At 41.1% G+C, this 16,178-nt stretch overlaps 1 protein-coding gene across 2 annotated transcripts in view; it reads right to left on the bottom strand.

Moving 5' to 3' along the window:
• The window catches only part of WARS2 (tryptophanyl tRNA synthetase 2, mitochondrial), a 40,992-nt gene extending 25,274 nt beyond the window's left edge, over positions 1 to 15,718 (bottom strand). The window contains exons 1-2 of one of the 2 annotated variants that reach the window (XM_072344240.1): positions 15,596 to 15,661; positions 56 to 151 (exon numbers count right to left, since the gene is read on the bottom strand). In XM_072344240.1, coding sequence (XP_072200341.1) covers positions 56 to 151; positions 15,596 to 15,649 — 150 coding nt within the window. In that variant the 5' untranslated portion in view covers positions 15,650 to 15,661. Of the gene's footprint in view, positions 1 to 55; positions 152 to 15,595 lie in introns of both variants that reach the window. The other variant, XM_072344249.1, reaches the window with a different exon arrangement.
• Between the last annotated feature and the right edge of the window lie 460 nt (positions 15,719 to 16,178).

Genomic DNA, 16,178 nt, shown 5'->3' with positions numbered 1-16,178 from the left:
CCAGAGCATAATGTCCCAAATGCCCAACACCCATTTTGAAAGCAAAAGGCCATACTGGAAAAGATGGTTGCTTCAAACTCCAGTCCTGCTGTCTTGGATCAAAGCTCAAGTAGGCCATGCTGCAGTAAGGAGTCAAATCTGTCCTCATTCCCTGTATGTATCAGACAAGAGTGTCAGAACTAGCGAACTCAGCAAAATCCCTTCCACAATTCTAGTAAATCCCCCTTTCCTTCTCCAGGCTGAGCTGCACACTTTAGAAAGCAGAGACGGGCCTCTCTTGATGAGCCCACAGAGACATTTCCAAGCCCTTCAAGCAGCCCAGCAGCACAACCCCTCAGTGCAGCCATGCAGTGCTCTGGATGCTGGTAGCTGCAGACATTGCTTTTCCAATTGTGTCTAAAAGCTTTTTGCAACCTCCAGAGCAGGATGTCATACGCTCCTTAAACTATTTGCAGCTGTAGAAGAAGTTTGACAAAAAGTTTCTCAATTTCATTCCATGACTTTCAGCTGACTCAAATTTACTTTGTTAATAGCCTCTAATTTAGACATCTGTACAATCCAAATACATGTTATTTAGATGTATTCGTACTTGATATCTAGACAATATGACAGTTACAGGATACCTTTAAAAAAGTTAGACTGCCCACGTGAAACATTTACAAACTCAAAAATTCATATTTAAATACTTTGTAGTCTCTTTAAAAGAACCTGTGGAAACAAGCCTTTCTTTGGAATTAAACATTGCAGACTCTGAAAAGAGCTTAGAAGTTACTTCAGAAACAAGCACGGAAATATATAATTAACCACAATCTAAAACTGTTTTTACCAAACAACTGGAAAGCAACAGACAAGCTCATCACTGCAAACATTTCATTCTGTCACTGACCATGACGATAAAGGGCTCTTACCATGAGCTCAGCACTACATCTGCAGTGCTTAAAAGAGAAATTCTTCTTTTGTTTATTAGTATAAGAAGCTACCTCTGTCTCTTTTAAAATTATAGGAGGTTACTAATTTTATTAAAAAAATATTTTTTTAATTGCTATTTTTAAGATTCTCCACCAGGAAGAATTTATTATTATTTTTTTAATTGCTCAGGATAAGACCCAGGCAAACATGAATTGTCATCATACAAAGCACGGACACAAAATCCAGTGGTTTAATGAGGGAATTACTGATTGGGAAGCCTCAAACTGAACCCATCTGAAAGAATAAAACAATTCAAGCCTGTGAAAATGCTGAGAATCAGACTGAAAACATTCAAGCAGATGAACAAAATTTTTGTAAGCTAGATCTTAGTATCTTGGCTACACCTGTCACGTTTAGCTTGAGGAATTCTAAGAGAGCTGGATTGAAGTTAGATATACCTATGTGGCATGGTCAACAGGCAGTTTCTTCTCACACATGTTGCAGAATCAGTCATAACAGTTCATCTGCTTCTCAAAGGAGTTACACAATAAAATCAAGTAAAAGCATTCACAGGGGTTAAGACCCGCTTCTTTATAGCTCCACATAAATATTGCCATCACGCACTTGAAATGATATCAGATGAAAACACAGCTACAATGATAAGGAAAGCTCGTGTTACTTTCACCTTTTCTTTATTTTTAAAAGCTGAAAAAGCTAGTATCCATTCAAGCAGATAAGAGAAAGCTGTTGATAGGACTGCTTTCTCCTTTTCATTCAGTATAGGGAAATACAACAGACCATAAGATTATGACATTATTTCCAACCCAGAACAATGGAGGCAATACATCTCAGCTTTTTAGTCTACTGGTACTCAGTGAGGGGGGAGACGGACATCTTCAAGACCCCCCACTGGCCAGATGTAGAGAGATGGAAATCAACTCCTGAAGAATCTTCTGCTAATTGTACACTCCAGGTAACTGAAGGTAAGGACAAAGATTTTAAGTAACTGATTTATTTAGTCTCTATTCATAAAGGCCAGCATGCCAACTGATGGGAGATACACCTCTGTAGCTATATAATGTATTTAATATATATTTTCTATTTAGTTTAATAAAAAAAAAAAAAAATTGCTCACAAGCTCACCTTTGAGCTGAAATAGAAGCAAGAGATTTCAGACCTATAAACTTCACTATCACAGAAGACAATGGCAGCATTACAATAGCTGTAATACAACAACAGCTGCAACAGAAATCCCTCTGCAACCCACCCTGCTGTGAATGGTGTCCATTCACATGCTATAGTATTTAGCCCCCTGCTTTATTTTGATAGCCATGCTGTCGGGGAAGAACAGGTGAAGAGCCAAGCGCAGCCCAGAGCATCCAAGCTAATTCTAAACACAGGTGGTGGGCAGGACGGCAAGAACAGGAAGTGGAGAGGAGAATCACTGCTGACACAAACGACAGGCAAGATTGATGGCTTCCCTCTCTAGTTTTCCCCACTGGGTAGGCACGCAGGGGGTGGGGGAAAGGGACGGAGAAGCTGCTGTGCCGGCGACATAACACACCACACAGCCGCCTCAGCGCGAGCACTGATTAATGAGGCTGGAACGACTCAGGAAACGGCAAAGGATCACTCGCAGACGTTGCTCTTCTTGTTATAGTTTTATCCGCGGCGGTTCATTTAGCTCTCATTCTCTTGAGCTGCAGCAAGTTCAAAGTTGGCAGAGGAAAAGCAAATGTGAAAGTCAGAGGGAAGAAAGAGCGGTATTAAGTAAACACAGACGCGAGTAAAAACACACAAATTAGGTATTTCCAAATTTTAAACATGAAGATCCTCCCAACAGGGATCAAAAAGGAGGAAAAGAAACAAAAATGAAAAGCTTGCCTCGGCCTCGGAGACAAAAGAAATTCTTTTGGCTGACACAAGTTCCCAACTACTGCAACTCTTGCATCTGTCTAGGATTTTTTATTCATCTCATTAATACTTTGCAACTTCAAAGCTCTCGTTTCTGAAGCGATACACCAGCCTGTTAATCTTGGCATAGCAACAACCTGTCTACAGCCAGCTATTAGGCAGCAAAAAGCAGGGGACCCAGAAGAGTCGGTTTTTACTAGTTAAAACATATATTTTAAAACCTAATTGGGTCAATTTAAGTGTTAATGTTATTAGAGATAGGAAAAAAAAAATTAAAATGGGAACCTTACAACCTCTACATACTGCAGGCTTTTCTTGGTTTATTGCCTCTTAAGCAATTACTTCTCCACAAGCGTGGTGCAGAAGCCGTTAAAACGTATTTATCTCGATCTCTTAATGCAATACATCAAATTCATCCGGTACAAATGCCATTTCACCATGCTTAATTCTTAAAATCAGGGATTAAAGAGCTAACACTAAATCAGAAAGAAAACATATTTATGCCAGGGCAAGTTTTCAGATGAGTATCTTCTAAGAAGGGATTAAATCAGCGCTCAGAAACCGACCAAATTTAAGATTTAAAGAGCACTGCCTGGTACCCTTTTCATGAATGTCAAACGTATTTATATTTAAACACAAGTAAGATTTTAATATTTATATTTAAAATGAGAAACACATTTAATGGAGAAACGTTTACAGCATAAACTAACCCCACTCCATAAATTTAACTCTGCCCTCTAGGGCTAGCAAAAGAGTGCAGCGTAACTGCGTTGGGGTTAGGCTGCCCTCTCATGCTGCCTCGTTAAAGATGACTAAGCAAGGAGATCCTTTCATGTGGTATGCTGTGTCCCACAGCCATATTCTCCCATTTGCCTTTATGAGCCCCACGTGCCGCTCAACGTGCTCGCAGCAGCTGTACTGGCAGGCACAAGGACTGATTACCCACAACACAGCTCCCACCGCTGCTCCACAGTGGGTACCTCTGGGCCCAGGGCACTCAGAGAGCCTTCCAGCACCGAGTTGAGCAGGTGACACAAACTCCTGCTGGGGGATGCTGAGCCTACAGAAGAGAAGAGCTGGCCATGGAGGTCTGAGGGTAAGAAATCGAGTTTGTCATTGGCAGAACAGTTAGGTTCTATGAGCAATTGGCTCAGTGTATGTTGGTTACATCACCAACTGCTGTCACCAGTCTCACCCTCAGAGTCTTCCTCAGCAAGGACAAAGCTTGATTATAGTCCTATTTCTTTGGGTGCTGTGCCCTACAACTCCTCTGGATGCTTTCTAATAATTTTATGTCCTTCTTACGTTGTGGTACCCAAAGCTGCACTCAGTGCTTGAGTGAGGCTGCACAGCACAGACTGGGACAATCACTCCCCCTGCCCAGCTGGCAGTGCTGGGCCTGATGCACCACAGGGTACAGTTGGCCCTTTAGGCTGCCAGGGCACACTGCTGACTCAGATTCAACTTGCTGACAATCAGAAAAAATAAATAAATAAGGCCACATCATTGTGATCAAGTCTAACGAGAGACCTCAGAAATAAGACTAAGGAGGAAACCTTAAAAGAACTGAGGTTCAATGGAAGGAAGAACAAAGATAGACAAGATCTTAAACAAGCCCTGAATATGCAGTACTAAACATATTACTTTCGGGATCATGGTTAATAGGATGAGAAAAAAATGAGCTTAAGTTGTAGTACAAAAAATTCAATACTACATGAGGTATGTTGATAAAAATGCAGGGGCAGCTCATTTTAATTGAGAAAGGAGAAGCCCCAAATCACTTCTAGGTGGGCCTCTTACAATCCTCCTATTTTATATTGGGGTGGTGAATGTTGAAGTTTAATGACAAAGGAGCTAGGGAGTTCTACATAGATAGACTAAATATCATGGTAGTTCAAGTTTTAAGTCTTTCTACTCACATTTAACAGAGCTTGAGAATTAAGGCCTTGTCACAAGTAGCAGCTAAACACTGAAATGCCTTGAAAAAAGTGTGTTGTTGCAAGATGCCAAATACCAGTTAACATTTACTGCTTGTAGTCTAACAGACACCCGTATTCAGAAATGTGTGCTGCTTTAATAGAATAAAACTGATAACCAGTGAAGAATTAACACTTGATTTGCTGCAAGAGACAGGTATCATAATCAAAATGAAAGGTCACATTGTATTTATACATACAGGCTATTAGCTATATGAAATGTTGATCTGCTTTTAATAGACAAAACCATTTTAATTATTAAAAACATTGCAGTCTTACAAAGAAAAAAGCTAAAGAATATCACCATAACTAAATGCTTCCCTCTTAGGGAAAACTGAGAAGTTTTATGGTTTTGATCACAGTAGTATCCAAATGGCTTAAAACCATCTGATCGCTGTTCCTCCTCCTCTGACCTCTAGCTGAAACTGAGTTTATTATATCTCATATATATTTTGCTTTAACAAGGAGTCTGCATGCTACCAAGATTGCCATATGAAATATAAACAAAGACTAACAGCTTACAACTAGAGGGATGTTAATTTCTATTTTTTTATTTTTTTTTTTGGGGGGGGGGGAATTTTTATGTTTCTTGACAATATTGTCCTAGAAACTCAAAGAGCAGTTCATTTCCTCTCTGTTGGTTTATTAGGCAATTACCTATAGCAGGAAAAAGCTGTCTTCATTTCATGTGGGAGCCAAAATTAATACAGTTGTTTAAAAACTTCCACATTATGGTCACCGGCTGAAAAACTAAGTTTTAAAACCACCTGATGACTATTGAGCAGCCTTACAAAGTGGGAATCTCAGTAAATTCCATAATGGTACACAAATGCATGAAGAAAATGCCATAAATGGCTGTCCTTGCCTATGCTTAAGAGAACTTTATCAATTTAAATACTTTAGACTTAATAATCACTTTTACCAGGGACTTTGACAGCATTTTCTTAAGTGAGAAAGGTAGTATTCTGAGACTTCATTTAAACTAATTTTGATCAGCAGATCTGAACGAAGAATGGATGAGGAGAACAAAACCAGGGAGGTTCATTCATGCCTAGGTCTTGCCCTCAAAGAGCATGCAGCCAAAGCCTATTCCTGTGTCCAGGAACACAGAAGCTCATCTGGATGCTTCAGCTCAGATACTAACACTGATCCCTGAGACTAAGTTGAAGCTGTGTGCTATTCCTGAGGAATTCAAGCTTGAATTGAAGATAGGATGCACGTAATATCTGGATTTCTATTGCTTATGCTTGAACAAGCAGGCAAGCATCCACTGAATTTAAAACTGCTGAAAAAATCAGTATATAGAGCATATTCTTGCTTACAAGAGAGTGAGCTCTTGAAGGACTGACATCCAATGTGCGCTAGCATTTTTTTGTCACTAGTACAATCAAATACTGTTTAAAAAACAGTCTGCCTTTGGTCATGAACCATGTAAAGAATGTAAAACAAAAGCAATACAAATAAAGACTTGTAGCAGTACAACAGCACATAGAAGTTTGCATGACAGCCTTTGAGATCAGAATAGCTGCAGCACACACCATCCATGCTGCTGCATACTGTAGTCACAATCCAACCTGTGATGCAACATGAGCCCAGAAACATCAAGTGCAAAGATTCCTAAGTCTGCATGACACCCCCTTGTTTTAAATATGTGATCTCCCCCACTAACTTAAAATATATTGCTCAAACTGGCCCATAGGAAACCAGACAAATTACCAACTCCCCAGTTCAAATGTACTCTTTGTACATCAGTGTAAATTATGTAGACTGTTTGATATCCCAGAGATGCGTAACACTTCTTCAAGTTCTTGTATGTATTCTACTACAGACTTACAACCCACATTTCATGGCCAGTTGTAAAAAAGATGCTCTAAAGAGACAGATGCCACCTTTGGTTGTTCTGACCTGGCTCAATGCTTGATGAATACGCAAAGTGCTGACACTGCTTTAACTCCACAGAGATGTCAAATGTGGATATAGTCTTAACACAGAACAAAGAAAACAACAGTATAGATGTATAGAGAATAAAAAGTGTACGCATCCTTGGTGGTAGCAATTACATGGGCTAATTTGTTGCCAGCAGAGATGCAAAATGAGATTCGGCTAGGAATTCAGAGGGCTGAACCCTTCATTCCCCTTGCATAAGCAACAAAGAGGCTTTGAAATGTCTGAAACTGTTTTGTTCTTCCATGCAAAAGGAAAGCACCCTATGGATGCCTATTAACTAAAGTCTTTCCACATCTTGGCAAGTATGTGATTTCAAGAAAAATATTTGTAAATGGATAACCCAATTCAAGCAGAAGTCAAAGACCACCTTTGAAAGGAACTTTGATGTGGCTATAAAAAGATTACATTTAGGAAGGATAGAATAATGTGGTTCTGTCATCAAAAGTTTGTAACTCCCTGTAATTCTTTGCTGATGTTAATGTAAAAAGCAATGCTGGTTAGCAGAAAAGAGAATGCCCATGAGACCTTCTAGGATTAAGGAAGAATCCCTGAAAGAGCTATTTCTGCTGTTGTATAAGCTCAAACCAGGCCATTTAGCAATCTTGCTGCCAGAAATATTAAGAGTATCTACAAGCAAGAAAAAAAAAAGCATCAGAAATAGTTATTACGTGAATCTTTGATGAGATGGCTTGGAAGTGGGTCCTACCAACATGAAGATGTTGAAATATTGTTTCCAAGGCACAGCTACATGGCAAATGTCAAACTACACACCTGGCAAAAGGAGAAGTTGTGAAGATACTAGAAACTCAAATTTTTTGAAGGCTGGCAAACAGCCTTCCAAGCGAGATCAACACTTAAGTGTCTAAACTGTGAGGATAACACTATGAAGACCAAGGTATAATCATCACACTGGTAGTATGTCACACCATAACCCATGTGCAACCTCTCTCAGCAGTCCTTGCACGTAACACTAGCTCTTTATTCAGACATCATGCAGACATCACTGAAACTATGAGGTCAGCTTTAAGCTCTGCACTGCCTATGACAGCTCCAGGCTGTGGAACTCAGTAAATAAATAAGCAAATGATCTAAGGTGACTTAACTGACTTAATGTTTTGGAGTTTTCTTCAGCATCTGAATCTGCTGTAATTTCATTTCACTCCACAAAAATGTTTATTCATCGAACCCTAGAGTCCCAGGATAAACCACAACTTGTGTCATGGAAAAAGTAATTGTTGAAGGTCTAGAACAGCACTTGTCCTATTAGTAAATGGAAATTCTATCCACCAAAGAAACAGCATTAAAATAAGATCCCCTGTTTGTGATCTAGAGACAGAGGTGATCCACCACAGGCTGTATAATTCACGAAACATTCGTCCAATATACACCAGAAAAATTTAGGCACAACTTCAACATCCAGGACTGCCAGTGTAGCATCTTTCATTAAAGTCACTCTGCAAAAACAAGTTAATAAAAACAGAAGTCTCTCAAGAGAAAAAAAAACAACCAAGAGACTCAAAGCAAGAGCCAGAGGGGGAAAGAATGGTGGGACTCAAACCAAGCTCTGTCACGACGCAAGAATAAAGGGCTGTTTCCTGCTAAAACATTCTACATTTGCCAGACTTTGTTGCTAGAACTCCATTCTGGAAATGAATAGGGCCTGTTCACTCCTCAAAGATCCTTCATTTCTGTCTACAATGGGGGGCTCTCTCCTGTGCAGCTATAACAGTAGCCAGATCTACTACAGACAAAGAAATAAGCAAGGCAAATTAGGAAAAGTCTCTCTACAATTGATATTCCTAATAGCTTTGTGTGGAAATCTGAGTTCTCTCCAATCTAGTGTAGACTCAAAAAATGCTCACTGCATACTAACTTTCACCTCTGAAAATGGCACACATCCTCAGTGTTTCACTCTAGCATACAGAGCACTTCTAATACTATCTGAAAGATAAGTCAGTTTTCCTAGAATCATAGGTTGGAAAAGACCTTAAATATCAAGTCCAACTGCAGCCTAACCATAGTACCCTAACTCTAACAACCCTCTGCTAAATCATATCCCTGAGTACCACACCCAAGTGGCTCTTAAGCACATCCAGGGATGGCGACTCAACTACCTTCCTGGGGAGCCTATTCCAGTGCTCACCCTTTCTGTAAAGAAGTGTTTCCTAACGTCCAACCTAAACTTACCCTAGTGCAACTTGAGGCCATTTCCCCTCGTCCTGTCAACAGTGAGAAGAGACCTGCCCTGCTCTCACTGTAAGCACCTTTCAGATACTGGCAGAGAGCAATAAGGTCTCCCCTCAGCCTCCTTTTCCCCAGACTAAACAGCCCCAGCTCCATCAGCATCTCCTCATAAGGCTGATTTTCCAAGCCCTTCACAAGCCTCACTGCCCTTCTCTGGACCTGCTCCAGTACCTCCATGTCCTTTTTGTACTGAGATGCCCAAAACTGAACACAGGAAGATTCAGTACAAGCTACCTAGTGATTAAAATCAAAACAAATGATTAGGAAAGACTTCCTTTCCAAATGGGATAGGAGATGCTAAAGATTTAAACCAGAGGCTGAAACATGTTGCTAAATCCAGGTGGTTTCAGGAGAAACTGAGTAACTGAATTCCAAATATCTGTGCCCATCAGCAACAGTCAACAGATTACAATTCAGGAAAATGGGAGATAAGACTGGAAAAAGTAGCAATTTCTGTGCATGAGTCCACATAGCAGCTACTCTTATTTGGAAGGCATTCCTCACGTCTCTTAGGTCTTTCCAAAATACCATAGATCACAACATACTGAACAACCTCATACTGGACTACAGGATACAGCATGGGTGTTTACTACTCTTTTCCTCAATAAAGAGCACTTCACTGCCTCCAGGCTTCCAGAAGAAACAGATGCTACACCAGGGATCATCACAACCACAAAACCAAGGTGGGCACTTCAACTCTCCACTCATCCATCAACCTGAGTACAACTTCTTCAAAGGCTGCTCTGAAGCTGATCTGCTCCAGTAACCTATGCATAAGTACAGCTTGTTACATGCATCTGGGGACTAATTTTCTCAATGGATAAGCAACCCCTTTGTGACAGCAACAAACTCAAGATGGGAATGCCTTTAAATAGACTGCATTTCATTCAGAAAAAATTCTAGACAATACTAAAAATTACGCTGTAACCCACTCCAGCTTTAAATTCAATCTTTCATGCCCTCAAGGAGAATGTGGTAATTTCAGTTACTGCCTTTCTCTATAATCCATATGGTGCTATAGATAAAAATAACAAAGATAAAATTTGTGATCTGAAAAGAGGTATTTTAGTGATTGTCTCCAAAGCAATCCTCATATATATATATATATATATACACACATATATATAATCCACACACACACATATATATATATGTATATATATATATAAAAAATCCTCACACATATATATTTATTTTTATTTATTTATTTAATCTTCAATGCCTTTTTCACCATCATCTTCATTAAAAAAAATATCACAGTATCACAGTATCGTGCGAGTTGGAAGGGACCTTAGAGATCATCGAGTCCAACTCCCGGGATTCGAGCCCTCTGTGTAGCAGAGCAGCATTTCTGCCACTTACACCACAGGGGGGATTCGAACCCCGGGCCTCTGGTGTTGCAAGCAGCAACTTATACCACTGCGCCACCACAATGTCCAATCATTAACACAACCAGCATAGTAACAGTGATGTGATCAGGTGGCCTGCATACAGAAGGAACAATAGTTCATCAAAAAATGGATCATATTTCAGCACAGCAACTATTCTGAAGTTCTCTTCTTAAATTACTAAGAACAATGGCCAGAACTGCTGAGGATCACAGAGAACTACCAAAGTACCTGTAGACCAAAAAAGGACAAACCTCATCCCTGTCTCCAAGATAACAAAAGAAGAGAAGCAGCCTGGGGAATATACTACTTTGCATCAATTGTAATTCCCTAGAATATAGCTAGAGGGGAAAAAAATAACACACAGGCTCAAAAACAGCCAAAAAACAACAGCAAACATGGATTTCTTAACAGCAAAGCATGTCAGACTAAGAGTCTAACTTCAGCCACAAGACCCATTAGGCATACAACTTAGCAGTAATGATATTGCCATAGCAATAGGTCATGTGTGAGGGCCAGGGAAAGATTACCTATAAAAGAAGGAAGACCAGGGTAGGAAAAAAAACCCGCAAAATGAAAGGCTTCTATTTCCTTCAATATGAAAGGTCCTAGAGGTATTACAGTGTTCTTACAGTAACATTACCAGTGATGACTGCCTTGCTACTAGGGAAGAAAAATGATGCCAAAACCTCCTGACACCCTCAGGTAGGCAAATAATAATAGGTTTCGCTAGAGTGTGAAGAGGCACTGGAATAGGCTGCCTAGAGAATCTTGCAATGTCCTATTCCTGAGGTGATCAAAGTCAGGTTGGATGAGGGTCTTGAGCAATCTGATCTAATGGGTGGCAGGGGAGTGGAATTGGATAGGCTCTAAAGTCCTTTTCATTCCAAACCATTCTGTGATTCTGTAATTCCAGCTGAGAGCCTGGAATGCCAGCTACTGATGCATGAGAAGCTATAATTAAAAGCAAGACCAACTAACTCTTCGACTTTGCGAGTTAACATCAGCATTAAATTGTATGTTTCAAACACACTCTGTAGCAAGATTAATGTAGATCAAAATGTCAAATGGTGCCAGTATATGAAGGAGTCACATACAACGCTTACTGGACTTAGATTAAATCAGAAGGCCTTTGTGGGGCATGGGGAAGAAAAGAGAGAACTGTTCAATGGCTTAAGTTCACACCTGTACAAAAATGCTTGTCAGTTAGCCACAGGCATTGGCAGTACTGCTGACAAACAAACTTTCTTCCCTAAGTATGCATACAGTTCATATGCTTACCTCATTCACATACTTCAATTATTTTCCATCAGTAGCCATTATGGTTAGGAATGAAGTTCTAAAGATCCTTTTAGATTTGACCACTGGCCATTTCTTTTGATTTGATGCGATTAAATTTTCCTAGCGATAGTCTATTTGGATTTCAAAGTATTTTACCTGTAATTCCTTGATGTAGCTGTTAGTTGCTATTTTTAAGAGTGCCTTATCAAAGAAACAGTCTTGATGAAATGACTTCTCAGTGATGAAGAGTAAATCAAGGGATTTAAAAAGGCCTTAGAATTTAAGCTACTCAAAATATAATTAATCTTTGCAACAAATGGTATTTTCTTCTTAGCCACATATACTGGTTGCTTATTTTAGTTGTGTAGTAGAAATACATACTAGGTTGAGAAATTTTTCCACAGCCAGATAAATCTAGCCTGATGGACTGCACACTCCAGAGAAACACAGCTGAAATCACAGAAATTTTATTTTCTAATAACTATGACTGGACTGCCAAATGCTTAAAACATCAAATCTTTAAGGGTGACAATAAGTACATACTGCTGAAACTTGAAGACAAACATATTTCCAGCTTCAAATTTGAACATTCTTCATTAGCACACAGCAAATACATGTTGCATTCCAAGCTGTCAATAGTTGAACTACACCGAAGTCTGGCAATAGGAACAGCATAAATTAGGAAGACAGTTTTTCTTCCTTCATAATAGAGTGCAATTCAATCCAGATAGCCATAAGAGGGCACTTATCGTGAGAGGGAAATGACAAAAGCCCACAGCATACTGGGTTTGCAAATTTGAAAACAGAAAAACAATTTAAAGTTCCACTGCCGTTTGAGGGAGTGTCTGTGGACAAATACTAACACAACACTAACTTTGAGCTTCTTGGCTTTTAAATTAAAAGATTTAAAGGGTACATTCTCGCACACAAACCACATGTAAATTAGATAACAGCAAACAGGTGATAAAAACCCTGATGAGCTGCTTAGAGCTAGAGAAGAAATTCAAGTCAGAGAGAATGGCTATCACAAAGCCAAATCTGCTCTGAGCACGTTTCTCTACTATGTAGAAGCCATCGCTACAGGAATGACAGCAGGAGAGGTTATCGGCTAGGATACTGAGTGGATCCCAAAGAGCCAGGACCAGTAGTTGAAAAGATACATAAACCTTTTTACTACTTTACATGCAACTTTGGAGTTCCCTTTCTAAAAATAAAGAGTCATTTGAGGCATCTTCGCAAGACCTGCATTTGCTTGCTTCAGCAAATTACAAGGACACTCTATTCAAAACTGGAAGCATTACAAACCTAGGAAGATTTATGTTAAATCAAAACAGCTAAAGGAATGGAAATGACTAACAAGCTTATGCACATCAAGACTCTTCTGGGTAGTCTTACATGTAACCTATTTTTGAAACAACAAAAATCTAAAATATATGTGAAAACCTCATTTCTCAACTACAGTAAGCTCCAGTAAACCATAGAAAGCCTTCAGTTACTAAGTGAAATACTACTTATGGAAGCTGCTCTCAGTGCAGCTCAGCAGAGAAGGACCTGGGGGTCCTGATGGACAAGAAACTTAACATGATCCAGCAGTGTGCTCTTGCAGCTCAGAAGGCAAACGGTATCCTGGGCTCCATCGGGAGAGGGGTGGCCAGCAGGGATGGGGAAGTGATTCTCCTTCTTTACTCTGCTCTTGTGAGGCCCCATCTGGAGTACTGTGTCCAGGTATGGAGCCCTCAGTACAAGAAAGACATAGAGCTGTTGGAAAGGGTCCAGAGGAGGGCGATGAAGATGATCGGGGGACCGGAGCACCTCCCTTATGAAGACAGGCTGAGAGAGCTGGCCTTGTTCAGCCTGGAGAAAAGAAGGCTGTGGGGTGACCTCATAGCAGCCTTTCAATACCTGAAGGGAACCTATATCCAGGAGGGGAGTAAACTCTTTGAAAGGGCCGATAATAGCAGGACAAGGGAAAATGGATTTAAGTTGAAAGAGGGTAGATTTAGGTTGGATGTTAGGGGGAAGTTCTTTACTAGCAGAGTGGTGAGGTCCTGGAACAGGCTGCCCAGGGAGACTGTGGATGCCCCGTCCTTGGAGGCGTTCAAGACCAGGTTGGATGGGGCTCTGGGCAACCTGATCTAGTAAAGGTGGAAGTTTGGTGGCCCTGCCAGGCAGGGGGGTTGGAACTACATGATCCTTGAGGTCCCTTCCAACCTGGGTCATTCTGTGATTCTGTGATTATGGAAGTTTTCTATGGGATAACAGTTTTTTTTTGTTTGTTTGTTTTTTGTTTTTTTGTTTGTTTGTTTGTTTTTTCCATTCCATTCTGCCTTCCTTGACAAATCCTTTCAAAATAGGGCAGTCAAGGGTATTTGCATACCACTAACTGCGTCGATAAGCAACTGAAATGCGCTCTCATTTCTTAAGTGTAACCTTAACAATCCTAGTTCAGAAATCATTCATATGTTCCTGCAACTTGTAACTTACTCAGACTTACCAAGTCTGCACAAACTTTTTGTATATTACTGCGTTTTCCACTTAAAGTTTTCAGAATTACAGCTTTTTGATTGAGAGTAATAGATACACTCACTGCAAAACCACAGAGGCATCAGCAATGAGAAAATGAAAGTCATATTTCATTTTCCACTTTTCCTACTTCTCCTCACAATCAACCTGAAATGCATCTGCCCTGACAGCAATACTAGATGAAGTGTTCCATTTCAGATACACAGAATATCAGTCAGGATTGAGATGATACATGAACATGATTTTCATGAAAAAGCCAAGTGTCCAGCAAGAGAAAACAAATATTCCCTGAGATGAGGCAACAACACGATTATCCACGTGAGATTATTTTAATACATTAATTCTTCCACTCATTGTAAGGTCAGACAACAAGCTGCATAAAGAATCAGACTGCTAAAGCAAATAGCTCATAGATGGCAAACTTTGTGAAGGAGGATGTCTCCAAATTACATGCTCATTGGGTGCATTCCTGCATATCTGTATGATTGCTTGGGGAATCTCTCTAAACGCAATCAGTCTAATTGGTTGCTCCTCTCCCAAATAAATCAGTTACTCCTATATACCAAGTTAATATAGGAGGAAGAAAAAAATTCCTTATGGTTACACTCAAAATGCATTAAGAAATTTAAGCCCAGAGTCATAGAATCATGTGAATTGGAAGGGGCCATTAAGGATCACTTAGTCTAAGGCCCCTGCAATGAATGGGGACACCTACAGCTACATCAAGTTGCTCAAGGTCCAGCCCAACCCTGAGTGACATCCACCACCTCTCTGGGCAACCCATTCCACTGCCTCACCGCACCTATTGCAAACAACTTTCCCCTCTTTTAGTTTGAAATAATTTCCTCAAAACCTATTCACAAGAGACTCTGTTTGAGTCGAGCACTGCTACGCTTCCCCAAAGCCGTGCAACACCAAGATGGGAAGGCTGACACCCATCGTCTAATTAATGCTCAGACACCAATACTTTTCCATGTGCGTGCTGGAGAAGAAAGGAGCTCGTTGCCTTTGGGTACACTGACAACCGGAGGTAACGCACTGCGGAACACGGAAGGACCAATGCCGCACTCCAGAGCCGGAGGGACCCCAGACGATTGACGGGGCGCGAGCAGGGTAAGCAAGCATGCCTACAGGACTCCCTCGCTAGCTCAGCCCCTTCTCACACCCCCGGTCTCCCGTCGCCATGCGTAAAACCCCACAGTAACCCAAACCCTCCGGAGGAGCAGGCTGGAGGCGGGCTGCCGGAAGAGGCTGCACCGCCCCTCTGCCCCCGCGCATGCGCAAAGCAAGCCGGGGGGAGGGCCGGCCTCAGGGTGGGCTTGATGGCGGCGGGTCAGTGCTGCGAGCTCATAGCCTGAGAGGCTGGGAATGCCCCTCGCGGTCCAGGCTGCGGGCAGCGCGGCAGGTCGTTACCTGTGCGAGGGTTCCGCGGTGCAGGGCTCGGATCGCGCCGCCCGGTGTCGCCATGGCGAAGGCGGAAAAGGGCGGGGGGGTGAAATGGGCCAGAAGTGTGGAAAGGTCGGCGCATGCGCTTGGGGTCCTACTGTGGTGCTTGGATAAAGTACGCATGCGCAGGGCCTGAGGGGCAGTTCGTGGGCAGGGCCGCAGGAGGGGTGACGGCCGGGCCCTGCAGGCTGTTAATAGCGTTTTTTCCATGTTAAAGCGGTATCTTTTACGGTTCTTTAGGTCGTAACTTACGTTTATTTCCTGGTGCGGTGCTACAATATAAAACATCAAAAATCTGCTTTGCGTGTTTGTAATTACCAAGGAGAAAGCTTTGCCACACCTCCTAAGTAGAAACGCTATAGTGTTATTATCAATCAGTATACCAAATGAAGATGAAAGCTCTGTGGGTTTCAGTGACATCAGGCTAAAGAATGAAGGTACAGATCATAGGTATGAAGTATTGATGTTTGTTTTCAAGGTTATTAGAATTTGAGTTAATACATGTAGCTGTATGAAGACAATACTTCTTAGGCTTTTTTAGTGTCTTTGA

Source organism: Excalfactoria chinensis, chromosome 1, assembly GCF_039878825.1.
Source record: "Excalfactoria chinensis isolate bCotChi1 chromosome 1, bCotChi1.hap2, whole genome shotgun sequence".
Lineage (NCBI taxonomy): Eukaryota > Metazoa > Chordata > Aves > Galliformes > Phasianidae > Excalfactoria > Excalfactoria chinensis.
The sequence above is the reverse complement of the archived record's forward strand: the minus strand, read 5'-3'. Positions and strand labels throughout refer to the sequence as shown.